At 51.7% G+C, this 17,739-nt stretch overlaps 1 protein-coding gene across 17 annotated transcripts; it reads right to left on the bottom strand.

Annotated features, from left to right (window-relative positions):
• Positions 1-478: 478 nt before the first annotated feature.
• LOC104671649 (zinc finger protein 7) lies at positions 479-17,509 on the bottom strand. Of its 17 annotated transcripts, none has more exons than XM_030920618.1 (6): positions 17,359-17,495; positions 15,886-15,933; positions 15,378-15,537; positions 7,002-7,091; positions 6,286-6,402; positions 479-2,713 (listed from the first exon to the last, which is right to left on the bottom strand). In XM_030920618.1, exons 2-6 carry the CDS (start codon positions 15,886-15,888, stop codon positions 900-902), a joined length of 2,184 nt encoding a protein of 727 aa, XP_030776478.1. In that variant the 5' UTR covers positions 15,889-15,933; positions 17,359-17,495; the 3' UTR covers positions 479-899. The 17 variants fall into 17 exon arrangements, with proteins under 17 accessions (XP_030776478.1, XP_030776482.1, XP_030776474.1 ...); XM_030920622.1 differs by having other exon boundaries at positions 15,378-15,504; positions 17,359-17,494; XM_030920614.1 differs by lacking the exon at positions 17,359-17,495 and adding an exon at positions 16,607-17,340.
• Positions 17,510-17,739: the final 230 nt, after the last annotated feature.

The following is a 17,739-nucleotide window of genomic DNA, read 5'->3' as shown; positions in this document are numbered from 1 at the left end:
CCCAGGCTGAAGTGCAGTGGCCGGATCTCAGCTCACTGCAAGCTCCACCTCCCGTGTTTACGCCATTCTCCTGCCTCAGCCTCCCGAGTAGCTGGGACTACAGGCGCCCACCACCTCGCCCGGCTAGATTTTTGTATTTTTTAGTAGAGACGGGGTTTCACCATGTTAGCCAGGATGGTCTCGATCTCCTGACCTCGTGATCCGCCCGTCTCGGCCTCCCAAAGTGCTGGGATTACAGGCTTGAGCCACCGCGCCCAGCCGAGCCATTGATCCTTAAGGGGAAACAGTTGAGGTAAATTATTTTAACCTACTAAGTCTAGCAGTGTTTGTAGAGCCTTCCTTGTGCTGCTTCCTCCTTCACAGGGACCTGTGAACTCAAACTGCAGACTGCACCCTGGGTGTGAGGGATACAGGCTTTATTGAACAGGTTAAGGTCAAACATTTCAGCAAATTAACATGCATTTTATATGAAGTTGGATTTTTTTTTTGAGACGGAGTCTCGCTCTGTTGCCTAGGCTGAAGCGCAGTGGCACGATCTCAGCTCACTGCAAGCTCTGCCTCCAGGGTTGATGCCATTCTCCTGCCTCAGCCTCCCGAGTAGCTGGGAACACAGGTGCCCGCCACCACACCCAGCTAAATTTTAGTAGAGACGGGGTTTCACTGTGTTAGCCAGGATGGTCTTGATCTCCTGACCTCGTGATCCACCCACCTCGGCCTCCCAAAGTGCTGGGATGACAGGCGTGAACCACCACGCCCGGCCTTATGTTGGATTTTTTTGAGAGTAATTCTGAATCTTTACCAACATTCTACATGTTTGTCAGTATAAATGATCCCATATAAAATAAGTAAGTTAAGGCTGTAGGTTTATTCACATATATACACATTTATACGTAAGTGGTTTATCCCATGTGAATTTTTTGATGCTGGGTAAGCCGTGAGCTCCGATTAAAAGCTTTGCCACAGTCATTGCATTTATAAGGCTTCTCCCCAGTGTGAATTCTCTGGTGTATAATTAGGTGTGAACGCCACCTAAATATTTTCTCACAGTCTTCACACTGATGCAGTTTCTTTATAGTATTTACCTTTTTACGGCTCACAAAGGTGGACCCTTCCAGGGCATTCCCATACTCGTAAAACCACTGGGCCCTAGTATGTATTCTCTGGTGTTCAATAAGATACGAGCTCCGGCTGAAGGCTTTTCCACATTCACTGCACTCATAGGGCTTCACTCCTGCATGAATTATCTGGTGCTGGAAAAGGGTTGAGTTTTGACTGAAGGCTTTCCCACACTCGTTACATTTATAGGGCCTCTCTCCAGTGTGAACCCTTTGATGTATTGTAAGCTGTGTGCTCATGCTGAAGGCTTTTCCGCACTGGAGGCATTCATAGGGCTTCTCTCCTTTATGGATTCTCTGATGGTAAATAAGGCTGGAACTCTGACTGAAGGCTTTTCCACAGTCATTACACACATAGGGTTTCTCTCCAGTGTGGATTCGCTGATGCTGAATAAGGTGTGAGCCCTGAACAAAGCCTTTGCCACACTCATCACATTTAAATGGTTTTTCTCCAGTGTGAGTTCTCTGATGGCGAATAAGTCGTGAACTACAACCAAAGGCTTTCGTACACTTGTTGCATTTATAAGGCTTCTCTCCAGTGTGAATCAGCTGATGCTGACTCAGGCGAGAGATCCACCTAAAAGCTTTCCCACACTCATCACACTTAAATGGTTTCTCTACAGCGTGAATTCTCTGATGTGCAGCAAGGCTTGGACTGTCTGAGGCTCTTAGAATTTGAGCCTTCTCCCCAGTGTGCATCCTTTGATGCTGGGCTAGGGTGGAGCTCTGGCTGAAGGCCTTCCCACACTCCTTGCAAGGGTAGGGCCTCTCCCCAGTGTGAGTTCTCTGGTGTCTGACCAGCTGCGACTGCTGACTGAAGGCTTTCCCACATTCACGACAACCATAGGGCCTCTCTCCTGTGTGGATTCTCTGATGATGGATGAGGCTTGAGCTCTGACCAAAGGCTTTTCCACATTCCTCACATCTGTAGGGCTTCTCCCCAGTGTGAATTCTTTGATGCTGAATAAGTTTTGAGCTCAGGCGGAAGGCTTTTCCACACTCAGTGCATTTAAAGGGTTTCTCTCCTGTGTGGATTCTCTGATGCTGATTAAGCTGCGAGCAGAGCCTGAAGACTTTCCCACACTCTGCACATTTGTACGGCTTCTCTCCATGACAGTTATTTGGATGTTTCCCCTGCAAGCAGTCAGATAACTTTTTTTGGCATTCTTGACATCTGCTAATTTTCTGTGTATTAATTTCCCAGTGCAGAGCAATGTCTGAAGTGGCTCTGAAGCCTTTGCCACACCCCTCGCATCTCTGGGACGTCCCTTCTGCACTCTCTCTCTGACTTTCAAGAGGCTGACAATCCAGGATGCTGCTTCCCAGCTCCTTACATCCCTGGGCAGCGTCCTTGATGAAGGTCTTGGGAACCACAGTCTCCTCATTGAAACAGTTATTCTGGAAGGTAGAGCCTATCTCTCTCAGCCCAGGACTGCCCAAATGACTGTCTAACCAGACCTCAGAATCAGAAACGTCTCCAAAGCCAGGATTCTGAGGAAAGTCCTGTGGGGAGATTCTGATGACTGTCCCATAGGATTCCGATTTTAGGATGTCCATGTCCTCACAGGACTGCTCATTTTCAGTCCTAATCGTAGAATCTGAAATAAACAGGAACAAAGACGTTCCTTAGGCCTTGTGCTCAGAGAAATGACAAGACTACAAGGCTCCCAGGACGGCTGCACTGAGCCCTGCGAGGCCCCAGGTGGAAGCGTGCAAGAGAAGGTAGAGCCTTTGGCAGTTCTCAGATCTCATTTCATGCTTTTTACTTTGTTCACTCATTCAATAGCAACGAAGTGTTCATTATGCACTGGGCAGAGTGCTGAGAGCAACACGGCCTACAGCGGGGCTGGGGTCTGTGAGCAGAGAGATCCATCCTACAGGGCACTGGTGTGGGGCAAAGTCCATACAGAGGCAAAGAAGACAAAGTGAGACCGGAAGGGTGGGTAGCTACCATGGGCTGCGGGGTCAGGGGCTCCAGCATCCCAGCTGGTGAGGAAACAGTACAGGGTCTGAGTTCTGAATGGAGTTCTGAATGGAGGGCATGGATTGTGACGAGGAAAATGGGGCTGGAAGAGCTGCCAAGGGACTTAACTTGGTGAGCTCAGAAAAGCACTGGGCACCTAGGCCATTCATGGCTACTCCCTGCAGTGGGCTTCTCTGAGCAGGACCCAGCCCCCTCAGCTGCCTCCTGGCTGCTACTGCCAATTCACACCTGGCCGCCTCCCCTGCTTCTCCCTGGGCTGTGCGTGGTCACCTCCCAAGACCACACTGACTTCTTCCCTGGGGCTGCAACTTTCTGGAGGCCCCCAGGAGGCCTTCCAGACATCTGTGCTCTTTCTGGACTCTCCAAGTAAGCACAGGCTTCTGTCCTACTCTGTAACCCTAGAGAGCACCTCTACTGAGGTCAGACATCTCCCTGATGTCCGTGATCACAACCCTGACAGGACGCAACCAAAACACATGGCTATGGTCATCACAACCACGGTCCCCACCACCACACAATCATGTTCACACCCACGACCACGTGGCCACAGCTATCGCCAGCCCAAGTCTACCCCACATGAATGCACCGCCCAGTTACAGGGCTTCAAGCTTCGGTTCCTGCCCACTCCTAATCATCAGTGGTGAGTCTCCGGCTTCCAGGGACCTCTAAAGGTCTTCCTGTCAGTCCTGGAGAGTCACAGCAGGCAGCCGTTTCAGCTTCACTATGCAGCAGGGACGCTCAAGGGCTGTGAGGACAGGAGGCATCCCTAGGCCTGGTCCTCATGTGCTTCTTTCCCTGCACAACCACACCACCTCAGAATGCCTGTCCTTCAACAGGGCTCGCTTGGCACTCCTCCCGAGCCTTCCCCTGCTGTGAAGATAAGAGAGCAGGGTGGCCAGGCACGGTGGCTCATGCCTGTAATTCCAGCTACTTGAGAGGCTGAGGCACAAGAATCACTTGAATTTGGGAGGCAGACGTTGCAGTGAGCCAAGATCATGCCACGGCACTCCAGCCTGGGCAACAGAGACTCCATCTCAAAAAGGATAAAGCAGTGGCAGAGAGAGCAGGGCCAGGTTGACAGCAAGGCTTTGTTGGTGGGTGCCAGGAACCACCCACCAGGGGGCATGGTGGTGGTCAAGAGCGTGGGGGTGCACAGCTGGGACCTGGCCCCTCACCCACTGCTCTGGGCCAATATCCTTTAGTATCTGATGCTGACTGTACCAGCTGGAGACAAGTAACATATCTGGGCATTTCCACCTTATTCTGGTTTTGCGCTGCTGCTTGTTTTATCTAAGAGGCCACAACCCTGCCCTGGACTCTCGGATCTGCAAGCAAGTGCTGGGTAAATCAACAGCTCTCACCTACTGTGGGATTATATTTTTGGTTGATGCTTTATCACAGTAAGGACCACCTGCTACATGTAACCACTAAACTAATTCTGCCAACTGGAGCTGGCTTTTCTGCCACAGCACCCTCTTTAAACTCTCCTGTCCGTGTTGGAAATATTTTAATGGGCGGCTCGATTTTAACTGGGCTACCTTATAGCTGAACCTCCTTCTCAGGGAGGCTGAGCAGAAAGGATAACATGGGAGTAGCCGGCAGAGCCAGTGAGGCCAGGGTTCCTGACCACTGTTCCCACATGCAGCCTTCCTGGGTGGCTGAAGGACCCCAGGGTGTAAAGAGGCTCAGACACCCTCCTTGTCCTTTGAAGCTGCCTAGGGTCATATGAATGGAAGGAAGATCACAGCCTGTACTTTTTCTTTTTAGACGGAGTCTGGCTCTGTCGCCCAGGCTGGAGTGCAGTAGCACGATCTTGGCTCACTGCCAACTCCGCCTCCCGGGGTCACGCCATTCTCCTGCCTCAGCCTCCCAAGTAGCTGGGACTACAGGCGCCGCCACCGCCCAACTTATTTTTTGTATTTTTAGTAGAGACGGGGTTTCCCCGTGTTAGCCAGGATGGTCTCCATCTCCTGACCTCATGATCTGCCCGCCTCAGCCTCCCACAGTGCTGGGATGACAGGTGTGAGCCACCGCACCTGGCCCCACATGCCCTGCTTTTCACAACTTTGGACTGTCCAACTTGCTTCCCGAGGCCCCTCCAAGCCGGTGGCCTCTGTGGGGACTGGTCCTGCCATGTGCAGGAGTGACTGTGGCAACCCAGCAGCAACTGAAGGGGAGGGGAGGGGCTCCCTTTCTGCAGTTGAGATGCACGCAGACCCATCTCCCTTGTCATGTGGGTGGCACACCAGCAAAGCAGGGAAGCAGAGCACCAGGCCAGGCGCCTGCCCAGCAGGAGCTCATGCTGGAGGCAGCGGGTGCCCTGGTTCGGGCTGAGGACCCCAAGATAGGCTGAAGTCCTAACTTGAAGCACCTCAGAATGTGACCTTGTTTGGAAACACGGTCGTTGCAGATGTAATTAGTCACCATGAGGTCACTGGGGTGGCCCCTAACCCAACATGACTGGTGTCCTTCTAAGGAGATGGCCACATGATCGCAGACATGCAGGGAGAGGCAGCCGTGTGAAGGAGTCAGAGATCAGAGTGAGGGATGCGTCCACAAGCCAAGGAACCCAAGGACTGCCAGAAAACCACCAGCTGCCTGGATAGGCAGGACAGGATCCTTTCTAAAGCCTTCACAGGGAGCACAGCCCTGCTGACCCCTCGATTTCAGATTTCCAGCCTCCACGGCTGTGAGACAATAAATTTCTGTTGTTTTAAGCTTCCTAGTTTGTGGTTCATTGTTACGGCAGCCACAGGAAAGTAAGGCACTCCTGGAGCCTGAGAAGGCCTGAAGGGAGCTGCCTCAGCGAATATGCTTACCTAAGGAGAGGTTACTGAATGCCAAACTTAACCCTTCACTTGGATCCATAGGTTTGTATCTTTGCTTAACAAAAGTATGAGTAAAATTAGAAATAGAACAAAATGTGACATGATTTCAAAAACAAGCTCTGTTTTTGCGGAAATGCATGGGTTTTTGTGTCTTGACTCTTCTTCAGTTTGGCGTCTCCCAAGGCAGCCCCACAACGGGTCTATGCTCCCTTCTACGTGCTGGATGCTGCTTCCCCAGTGGCATTCCCAGGGATCCCAGCGTAACCCCCGTGACTCACCCACAGCTGCCCAGTTGTGAGGCCCCTCCTGCAGTTTCTCCTCACCCCAGGGCTTCTCTGTGACGGGGTCTAAGTCTTACCTGTCTTGGAGGTCCTTGGTGCCTCTGTCCCCTCTGCTCCCTGCAGGTCAAGGACCCATGGCTCCTCTCCCTGCTCCAGCCGGGAGATCAGCTCAGGCTTGAAAACTAGGAATCCTGCTGTGTGTGCAGCAGAGAAGACAGTGTCAGCATGACAGGGAGTGTGCAGCACAGGGTTAAGCCTTCCCCAGTTTCCAAATGTAAAGGGGCAGGGGGGCTACAAGGCACAGGCAGAGCCCCTGCAGGGAGAGAGAGGTGTGAAGGGTGGTGAAAATCTGGGGACACAGAAGCCCTTTCTGTCCAGATCTGTCCAGCTCCTGTGGCTAGACAGCAAGGGATACCTGACTCCCAAAATCTCCAGGTGACCCTGTCACCAGTCTGCAAAGGACAGTCCGCCTCTACCCCTGGAACTTAGGAGAGAGAAGAAGCCCAAGTTTCACTCAACAGAGCCGGGCCTGTCCCTCGGTTCACAGAGCAGAGATGCTCCAAGAGGCCAGGGTGGTTACAAAGTAAGATGACAAACAATGACAAATGGACACAAACGAGCAAATTTTGCATCTGAAAGCTCCAAGGTCCAATCTTCAGCCAGTGGCCTTCCAGCCTCAAGTCCCTGCACAAAGGATGCCTCAGGGCCTGCCTCCCTCTCCGTAGACTGGGTGGCAGAGACCTGTGGGGGCCCACCTGGCACCCTGCCCTCTTGGGGCCACCTGCCCCCGTACCCTCTTTGTGCCGGTCAGTACAGAGATGAGCAGGTGATCCATGGGCCAGCCAAGGCCTCTGGTTGGAAGCTTCCTTCAGGGTTCCCCCAACTGGAAGGAAAGAGGCAGGCAGAGATTCCAAAGGCCTATAGCCAATAAGCTCAAGCCCCCAGATGCAGGCAGGACTCCACACTCAACAGAAAATGCATATTCTCTCCAAGTACATGTGGAACAAAGAAACGCCCTTGGGTCAAGCCACACACTGAGTCACAGACACAGGAAAGTACAGCACCACAGAACATGCACCCAGGCAAATGCAGTTCAGTATGAAATTGACTACAAAATGTTGCTTAGATGCAATTAGCTACTTGGAAACTACATAATAAATTACTAAGTGGCAACCATATTTATTATGAGTCAGAATTTATAGGAAGCAGCCCAAGCAGCATGTAAAGATAAAATGTAATTTAGAAACATGGTCTTGCTCTGTCACACAGGCTGGAGTGCAGTAGCACCATCAGAGCTCACTATACCCTAGACCAGTCCTCCCGCCTCAACCTACCGAGTAGCTAGGACTACAGGTGGGTGACACCACACCCAGCTAATTTTTAAATTCTTTGTAGACATGTGGTCTCGCTATGTTGCCCAGGCTAGCCTCAAACTCCTCGGCTCAAACAATCCTTCTGCCTCAGCCTCCTAAGTAGCTGAGATAATAGGCCTATGCCACTATGCCCAGAAAAATTTTATACTTTTAGATACACTTACTAGAAATCAGTATTTTATTTTATTTATTTATTTATTTATTTATTTATTTATTTATTTATTTTTTGAGACGGAGTCTTGCTCTGTCACCCGGGCTGGAGTGCAGTGGCCGGATCTCAGCTCACTGCAAGCTCCGCCTCCCGGGTTCACGCCATTCTCCTGCCTCAGCCTCCGGAGCAGCTGGGACTACAGGCGCCCGCCACCTCGCCCGGCTAGTTTTTTGTATTTTTAGTAGAGACGGGGTTTCACCGGGTTAGCCAGGATGGTCTCGATCTGCTGACCTCGTGATCCGCCTGTCTCGGCCTCCCAAAGTGCTGGGATTACAGGCTTGAGCCACCGCGCCCGGCCTGAAATGAGTATTTTAAAACACAAATGAGATAAATAATAAGTTCAAGAAGTTGAGAATGGCCAGGTGTGGTGGCTCACACCTGTAACTCCAGCACTTTGGGAGGCCAAGGCAGATGGATCACCTGAAGGTCAGGAGTTTGAGACCAGCCTGGCCAACATGGTGGGAGGATCACTGGAACCCAGGGAGTCCAGGCTGCAGTAAGCCACTGTGTTCCAGCCTGGGCAACAGAGCGAACCTCTGTCTCAAAAAACTAAAAAAGTAAAACAAACAAATACCACACACATCAAACTCAAAGAGGAAGAAAATAGGCCGGGTGCGGTGGCTCAAGCCTGTAATCCCAGCACTTTGGGAGGCCGAGACGGGCGGATCACGAGGTCAGGAGATCGAGACCATCCTGGCTAATACGGTGAAACCCCGTCTCTACTAAAAAATACAAAAAACTAGCCGGGCGAGGTGGCGAGCGCCTGTAGTCCCAGCTACTCGGGAGGCTGAGGCAGGAGAATGGCGTAAACCCGGGAGGCGGAGCTTGCAGTGAGCTGAGATCCGGCCACTGCACTCCAGCCCGGGCGACAGAGCGAGACTCCGTCTCAAAAAAAAAAAAAAAGAAAGAAAAAGGAAATATAAATGCATAAATGCTTATCCAAGACTTTCCTTCCCCAAAAGCCCAAGGACCAGATGGTTTTATAGATTAGTTCCACCAAGTTCTACTTGTATGCCAAATGCCATTTATCAAACATGTCAAAACCATATAAAGACAAAACACAAAAAGAAAGTTATAGGCTGGTCACAGCGGCTCACGCCTGGCGGATCATGAGGTCAGGAGATCGAGACCATCCTGGCTAACATAGTAAAACCCTGTCTCTACGAAAAATACAAAAAAATCAGCCAGACGTGGTGGCGGGCGCCTGCAGTCCCAGCTACTCGGGAGGCCGAGGCAGGAGAATGGCGTGAACCCACGAGGCGGAGCTTGCAGTGAGCCGAGATCGCACCACTGCACTCCAGCCTGGCTGACAGAGTAAGACTCCGTCGTAAAAAAAAAATATATATATATATATACATATATATATAATTTCATATATATGTATGTATGTATCTGTTTCACTTATCAACAGAAATACAAAAATCCAAAATAAAATATTAGCTAGCTGAATTCAAAGGTGTATCAGAATTTATATATAAATATCATGATTTAAGTAAGGTTTATTTCAGGAATACAAGAAAATATAGCAATGTAATTTCCTGCATTAATAAAGAAAATAAATTATGCATCTCAAATGATGCAGAAAAAGAACTTGAAATTCAATATTTATGATTAAAAAGAAAAAACAAAACTCCTTGGTCAATTTCTGTGGTTATGTGGATGCATTCCCTTTAAAATCAGGAACACAACATGCCCACAGGGTCCTGTTTAACACTGCGCTGGCCACTGCAAAGGCAGAGATGGGAGGAGTGAGGGCTGGGAGAGAAAATGCCAAACTCTTATTTGCAGGAATCCTCCTGCTGGAAAACAGCAGAATCACCAAGCAACAGTGATTTACCCAGGGAGTTCCACAAAGTTGCCAGATGTAAGATCATTCTTCAGAACCAACAGCATTTTTGTACTACAGCAATAATCAGCTAAAAATACATTCACAAAGCAAAAAAATCAACACTTTTACATTGACGGAAAACAGTTTCAAAAAACTCCCAATAAAAATTCCAGTGGCATTTTTTAGGAATTCAACTTATTCTAAAATTTGTATGCAGCTGGGCGCGGTGGCTCACGCCTGTAATCCCAGCACTGTGGGAGGCCAAGGTGGGCAGATCACCTAAGGTTAGAAGTTCGAGACCAGCCTGGCCAACATGGTGAAACCTCATCTCTACTAAAAATATAAAAATTAGCTGGGCATAGTGGCACATGCCTGTAATCCCAGCTACTCAGGAGGCTGAGGCAGAATCACTTGAACCCAACAGCCAGAGGTTGTAGTGAGCCGAGATCACATCATTGCACTCGAGCCTGGGCAACAAGAGTGAAACTCCGTCCCAGAAAAAAAAGAATTAAACGGGCGAGTTTAATTCTTTTAGTATTCTTGTAGTATTAAGAAACACTATAAAACCAAAGCAAAAAACAAAAACCACCCGAAAATAAAAAACAAAGCCAAACTGGCCAGGTGTGGTGGCTCACGCCAGTAATTCCAGCACTTTGGGAGGCCAAGGTGGACGGATCACCTGAGGTCAGGAGTTCCAGACCAGCCCGGCCAACATGGCAAAATCCCGTCTCTAGTACAAATACAAAAACTTGGCTGGGCATGGTGGCACATGCCTGTAATCCCAGCTACTCGGGAGGCCGAGGCACGAGAATTGCTTGAACCTGGGAGGCAGAGGTTGCAGTGAGCCGAGATCACACCACTGCTCTCCAGCCTGGGCAACAGGGTGAGACTTCATCTGAAAAAAAGCCAAAAACAAATGAACAAAAAAAAAAAACAAAAGCAGGAAGCTGGCCCACAAGAGAGATTCAGGGAAGAGAACAGGGTTCAGAAACACCCCATTTCATAGATGAAAGTGGTGGCTCCGCATGTCAACAGGAAAAGCACATGTTTTTTTCTTTTTTTTTTTTTTGAGACAGAGCCTCGCTCTATTGCCCAGACTGAAGTGCAGTGGCATGATCTCGGCTCACTGCAACCTCAGCCTCCCAGATTCAAGCAATTCTCCTCTCTCAGCATCCTGAGTAGCTGGGATTACAGGCACGGGCCACCACACCCAGCTAAGTTTTGTATTTTTAGTAGAGATGAAGTTTCACCATGTTGGCCCGGCTGGTCTCGAACTCCTGACCTCAAGTGATCTGCCCAACTCAGCCTACTTCAAAGTGCTGGGATTACAGGCATGAGCCACTGTGCCTGGCCAAGGAGACTGTTTAATAGATGATGTTGGGGAAAACAACTGTTTGGACAAAATAAAACAGGAATTTTTACGTAACCCCAACACAAATGTGGAGCTGGGATACGGATGAGAAATAGAAACCGTAAAATTCACAGGAGGAAATGAAGCCCATCTCAGTGACCTTGGAGGAGGAAAGAACTTTTTTTTGAGACCAAGTCTCACTCTGTCACCCAGGCTAGAGTGCACTGGTATGATCTTGGCTCAGTGCAACCTCTGCCTCCCAGATTCAAGGAATTCTCCTGCCTCAGCCTCCCGAGTAGCCAAGATTACAACTGCCTGCCACCATGCGTGTCTAATTTCTGTATTTTTAGTAGAGACGGGGTGTCACCATGTTGGCCAGGCTGGTCTCAAACTCTAACCTCAGGTCATCGGCCCACCTAGGCCTCCCAAAGTGCTGGGATTACAGGCATGAGACACCACGCCCAGCCAGGGAAGAACTTTTGTTTTTTTCTTGGAGATAGAGTCTCGCTCTGTCACCCAGGCTGGAGTGGAGTGGCACAATCTCGGCTCACTGCAACCTCTGCCTCCCGGGTTCAAGCAAGTCTGCTGCCTCAGCCTCCCAAGCAGCTGGGATTACAAGCGCACACTGCCATGCCCAGCTAATTTTTTGTGTGCATTTTAGTAGGGACAGGGTTTAACTGTGTTACCCAGGCTGGTCTTGAACTCTTGAGTTCAGGCAATCCACCCGCCTTGGCCTCCCAAAGTGCTTGTATTACAGGCATGAGTCACCGTGCCCAGACAGAACTTTTAAATAAAACTTCAAAGAGACAATCCATAAGGCAAAACCTGAGTAATTACATTAAAATCTGACCTAGCAGGCTGGGCGTGGTGGCTCATGCCTGTAATCTCAGCACTTTGGGAGGCCGAGGCAGGCGGATCACGAGGTCAGGAAATGAGACCGTCGGCTAACACAGTGAAACACTGTCTCTACTAAAAATACAAAAGGCCGGGCGCGGTGGCTCAAGTCTGTAATCCCAGCACTTTGGGAGGCCGAGACAGGCGGATCACGAGGTCAGGAGATCGAGACCATCCTGGCTAACACGGTGAAACCCCGTCTCTACTAAAAAATACAAAAAACTAGCCGGGCGAGGTGGCGGGTGCCTGTAGTCCCAGCTACTCGGGAGGCTGAGGCAGGAGAATGGCGTAAACCTGGGAGGCGGAGCTTGCAGTGAGCTGAGATCCGGCCACTGCACTCCAGCCCGGGCGACAGAGCGAGACTCCGTCTCAAAAAAAAAAAAAAAAAAAAACATTAGCCGGGCGTGGTGGCGGGCGCCTGCAGTCCCAGCTACTCGGGAGGCTGAGGCAGGAGAATAGCGTGAACCCAAGAGGCAGCGGAGCTTGCAGTGAGCCAAGATCACGCCACTGCACTCCAGCCTGGGTGACAGAGCAAGACTCCATCTCAAAAAAAAAAAAATTCTGACCTAGCAAAGTTAACAAACACGAAAGAAGCAGAGATTTTTTTTTTTTTTTTGGCAGGGTCTCACTCTGTTGCCTAGGCTGGACTGCAGTGACACAATCATAGCTCACTCCAACCTTGACCTCCTAGGCTCAGGCAATTCTCCCTCCTCACCCTCCCCAGTAGCTGGGACTACAGGCGTGCAACACCATGTCCGGCTGAAACAGTGATTTATAATACACAAAACTAACCTGGAATTTATCCTATTTGATAAATTCTAAGACAGTCCTTTCTTTTTTTTCTTTTCTTTTTTTTTTTTTTTTTAGACGGAGTCTCACTTTGTCGCCAAGCTGGAGTGCAGTGGTGCGATCTCAGCTCACTTCAAGCTCTGCCTCCAGGGTTCAAGCGAGTCTCACGCCTCAGCCTCCCGAGTAGCTGGGATTACAGGCACGCGCCACCACGTCCAGCTAATTTTTGTATTTTTAGTAGACGGGGTTTCACTGTGTTGGCTAGGATGGTCTCGATCTCCTGACCTCGTGATCCACCCGCCGCAGCCTCCCAAAGTGCTGGGATTACAGAAGTGAGCCACTACGCCCGGCCCTAAGATAGTCTTTTTATAAAACCCTTTCCTATCTCTTGGACGTATCTAGGAACCGATGTCATCCGCCAGGCGGCAGCTGTGTGACACGCCATCACTGCCTGTGCACACGTGAGCTTGCCTCAGCGGCCCAGTCACTGCTGCAGGTGTCACCAGCACCATCATACAACACACGCTGAATTCAGCTGCTCTTTACACTGTCTTCAAAAGGTTTACCCTGTGACTTGGCACAGCAGCAGAACGTTAAAAATAGACAGAAGCCATGGAAAAAGAACAGCAGCTGTACCTTTGAACCTGGAGAAGCAAACTGCTGCTGGAGGAATGAGTGCAATTCCAGTTACTGGCAACTCAGCAACTGTGTACACACAGGGCCTGAGAGAGGAACAGGCACAGCAGATGGGACTGTTAAAAGGGATGGCTGCTATATGCCAAGCAAGAGCGCTCAAGCACCAACCTCACAGGATGAAGAAAACCCCATCACCACTTACGAAAGGCTGCAGCACCCCTTGATGGCTGGGCCCACAGGTTGCCATCATGTGGAAAGTATGGACACAGATAACCAACCCAGAGAGTGGGTCACTAAAAGCTGTGAAGAAACATTAGAAGTACCCTTACTCTGGCCGGGCGTGGGGGCTCATGCCTGTAATCCCAGCACTTTGGGAGCCCGAGGCGGGTGGATCACAAGGTCAGGAGTTCAAGACCAGCCTGACCAACATGGTGAAACGGTCTCTACTAAAAATACAAAAATTAGCCGGGTGTGGTGGCGGGCACCTGCAGTCCCAGCTACTCAGGAGGCTGAGGCAGGAGAATCACTTGAACCCAGGAGGCAGAGGCTGCAGTGAGCCGAGATCGCACCACTGCACTCCAGGGTAGGCAACAGGGCACGACTCAGTCTCGGGAAAAAAAAAAGGTCCCCTCAGGACATGCGTCTTTCCTTTCTATTTCAGTGAGACAGGGTAAGCCAGGTCTACATGAGTCCAAGAGAGCTCTTTAAAAAGCATACAGTAGGCCGGGCGCGGTGGCTCACGCCTGTAATCCCAGCACTTTGGGAGGCGGAGACGGGCGGATCACGAGGTCAGGAGATCGAGACCATCCTGGCTAACACCGTGAAACCCCGTCTCTACTAAAAATACAAAAAATGAGCCGGGCGAGGTGGCGGCGCCTGTGGTCCCAGCTACTTGGGAGGCTGAGGCAGGAGAATGGCGGGAACCCGGGGGGCGGAGCTTGCAGTGAGCTGAGATCCGGCCACTGCACTGTAGTCCGGGCCACAGAGCGAGACTCCGCCTCAAAAAAAAAAAAAAAAAAAAAAAAAAAAAAAAAAAAAAAAAAAAAAAAAAAAAAAAAAAAAAAAAAATAAAAAGCATACAGTAAAATCAAGTGATAAAAAAATGCACGTCGTCAGTAGCATTCCACCTTCCTTAAAATAACGATGGGGACATAATTACATGTTTTTACAACGTAAGGCGTCTTAGACAGAATGAAGAAACACCACCTTCAACGCAGTAAAACACAGCAGACCTAGAACACAGACAAATGCCCTGAGCAGATATTTTACAAAGAACCTGGCAAACTAATGAGGGTGTGAAAATAGGCTCAAGCTCAGCAGAAATCAGAGAAATGCAAATTCAAACCACAATAGCCTCCCACTGTACACTTATCTGACTGGCAAAACAGAAAGCTGGACTTTGCCAGCCTAGCCAAGACAGAGGGGTACAGGCCTGGTCCAACACCCCAAGAAGCTCCTGGCCAACCATGCCCCATCAATTCCACTCCTGATCCCCCAGCCCAGGCACTCTCTCAGGGTCCCATGCAGCAGAGAGCTTAGTCACAGGCAAGAGGCCCAGTGAGGCCCAAGTCAGACACACCCCCCTTCACCAAGTTGCAATCTAACGACAGCACACACCTTGTGAGAATACAGACACGGACATAAAGAGCACCGTAGTGGCTGCCTGTGGCAGTGGAGGAGTTCAGAGAGGAAGACTAACGGCAGGACAGGAGGGGCACGGGGATGACAGCATCTGCACAGCAGCTGCGTAGGCACCGCCACTTCTTGCTCTGGTTGTACAACCTTTGCCTTGGATTCTTCCACCCAATAATTTCTCTTTTCTTGTCTAAGCTATTTCAAGTTTGGATTCTATTTCTCACAATTTAACAGCTTAGGAAAAGAGGCTTTACTAACTCCCAGAATCCCACCCACTCCCTGGGGGCTGAACCCCATGACATGGGCAAAGCTAGGAACCAGCCGGGCACACCACTCATGAGTCCAAGCCCACTATGGAGCCCACAAGGGTCTGAGTGTTTGGCCTCCAATGGAGCCTGGCTGGGTGGTGCTGACTGATGACGCAGGGGAAGGGCCCCGAGGTGCAGCCTCACCTAGTCCAGCCACACTGCTGTGGTTCTCCAGCATCACTTCCCTGTAGAGGGCCCTCTGGCCAGGGTCCAGACACTGCCACTCCTCCCGAGAGAAGTGCACAGCCACATCGCCAAATGTTACCACCTCCTGAAAGGACATACACCAGCACCCCAGGAATCCCTGGGTGCCAGCCCCCTTCTGGCACTGTCTCATGACGTGCCTCAGGCAGGCGCACCATGGGGTTAGGTGAGACCTCAGCAGGACTCCTCTGCCTCTAATATTCTGGGGAGGGGTAGTCTCGGGGAGCAGGAACCCAGTCCACTGTGGTCATACCACCCTCCCCCCTCAAGAGCCTCAGTTAGGCCCTGGTTTCGGCAGGGCTTTGCTCACTACCTTGGGGATGGGGGAAGGGGGCCTTCCTAAGCCCAGCAAGGGCCAAGGTAGGGTCTGAGCCCAGGCCCAGTGGGCAGAGCAGGAGGTGGGCCTTCACAGGACAAGCGAGGAGGAGGAGGCAGTCAAGCTTCCTACCATGAGGCTCAGTGGTGGGTGGGCATCCACTTGTTCTGGCCGAGAGACCTGTTGGGAATTATGAAAGGATTAAAGGTCAGGGTGCCAGAAGCCCAACTTCCAGGCTAATCAAGGGGGTACTGTACTCTCTGCTCCTTTACCTCCAGCCCCAGATTTCTCTAGCAGGGACATGGGGCTGGGCTGAAGCAGGCACGGCACTCGAGGGAAGGAGGCCCACTGAACTCTTGTTCCCCGTTTGTGTGTGTGAATCACTCCGCAAAGCTGTAAGGAGTGGACGCCACGTGCCAGGCATTGAGTAACGGGGATACAGTAGTGGACACGGGGATCCTGCCTTCACGAAGCAGTCTGGTGGAGGAAAGAGTTAAATAACCACACAAATAAGCACACTGCAACCACAACAGCGCTGAAGCACAGGGAACTATGAAAGCCACTTAGCCTAGAACGCTGACTCAGTGTAATGGGTCACTTCCAAAGGGACCTCGGCCAAGGTAATGGAGGTGGGCAGAGCACTCCAGGCAGCAGGAATAGCATGCGAAAGGGCCTGGAGCAAGAAGAAATGGGGTTGGATGAACCAGTGTGGGTAAATCCCTGACAGCAAGGGAAGGCAGTGAGCGACTGGAGGTTGGAGCAGGCAAGAGCAAAAATGACGAACTGTAGGGAAGACAGGAGTGGACGTGGAAACCCCTGCCCTCAAGTACATAAATTCCAGTCTCCAGCTCACCTGTCGCCAGGATGGAACCAGGCACAGGGATGTCATCACCTCAATTAAGCCAATGATCCCAGACCCTCTACCTGCCCAAGCATTCCCCCAGGAGGTCGGAAGGGAAAAAGAGTCTTCGTACGGCAGCTTGTAACCCAGAAAGTGGTTTGTGGGTGGAAACCCCAGGTCACCGGCATAGGGTGGCTGACCCAAGCAGCAGTGACCACCAGAGGAGGATCCTCCGCCTGGCTCCTGACAGTAGGAAAGCCCGGAATAACAACCAGAATTTAGAGAAGACAAACAGCCTACCCCACCCAAGGCACCGTTCTTTCCTCCACTGTCACTTATCCTAGGCCTTCCAGGCCAGTAAACAGAGCGAGCGCTCTAGAAGAAGGCGGTTTCGCAGGAGGGCGAGTCAGGGCCCCGGGAGTAGGCCCAGGCCTGGAGAAAAGGCCGCAGCTGGAGCTCGCCTTATTCAAGCCCCTGACACCGGGGCCCGCGGGTGATGCAGCTGCCACTAGCGGGGTCTGCGGGGAGCTGCGTGCGAGACTCCGCCAAACGAAGCCCGCCTCGCGCCACCAAGGGAGAGGGCGGCTGTGCTCGACCACCTCCCACGCCAGGCGCTCAGGACCCCGCAAAAAGCCCCCGCGCTTTCCCGACTGGAGGCCGGGAGACGCGGGGACCCCAGTGGCGAAGGCCGGAGGGCGCAGGAAGCGACCAGCGATCACTCACACCCAGGACAACCCGAGTCCGCGCCCGCCGCGCCCACTCACCCTCCCTAAGGACCACCCGAGGTTAGCAAACGCGCGGCGCCGCCGGAAACGGGCCTTGGCCGCCTGCGTCTGCCCCGCCCCGCCTCGCCCCGCAAACTTCCGGCCGCCCTGGGCGGCTCGGAGGCCCGGCCATCTCTGTGGTTCTCAGCCCCGCCTCCCAGGCTCCGGGGAAGGGGTGGAGTCAGAGCCGAGGAGGGACGCGGCTGGGGCCCGAGGGACCAAGAGCCTGGGCGGGACCAGAAGCCCAGACAGGCGGGGCCGGTGCCTGGGGGGCGGGGCTACAGTCGGAGGCGGGCAGGGGGCGTAGCCGCGAGGGAGAGGAGGGCCCAGAGCCCGGAGTGGGCGGTGCCTGAGCAGGGGGCGGGCCCGGGCCGGGAGCTA

The sequence above is a fragment of the Rhinopithecus roxellana genome, chromosome 17 (genome assembly GCF_007565055.1).
Source record: "Rhinopithecus roxellana isolate Shanxi Qingling chromosome 17, ASM756505v1, whole genome shotgun sequence".
In the NCBI taxonomy this organism is placed as follows: Eukaryota; Metazoa; Chordata; class Mammalia; order Primates; family Cercopithecidae; genus Rhinopithecus; species Rhinopithecus roxellana.
The sequence above is the reverse complement of the archived record's forward strand: the minus strand, read 5'-3'. Positions and strand labels throughout refer to the sequence as shown.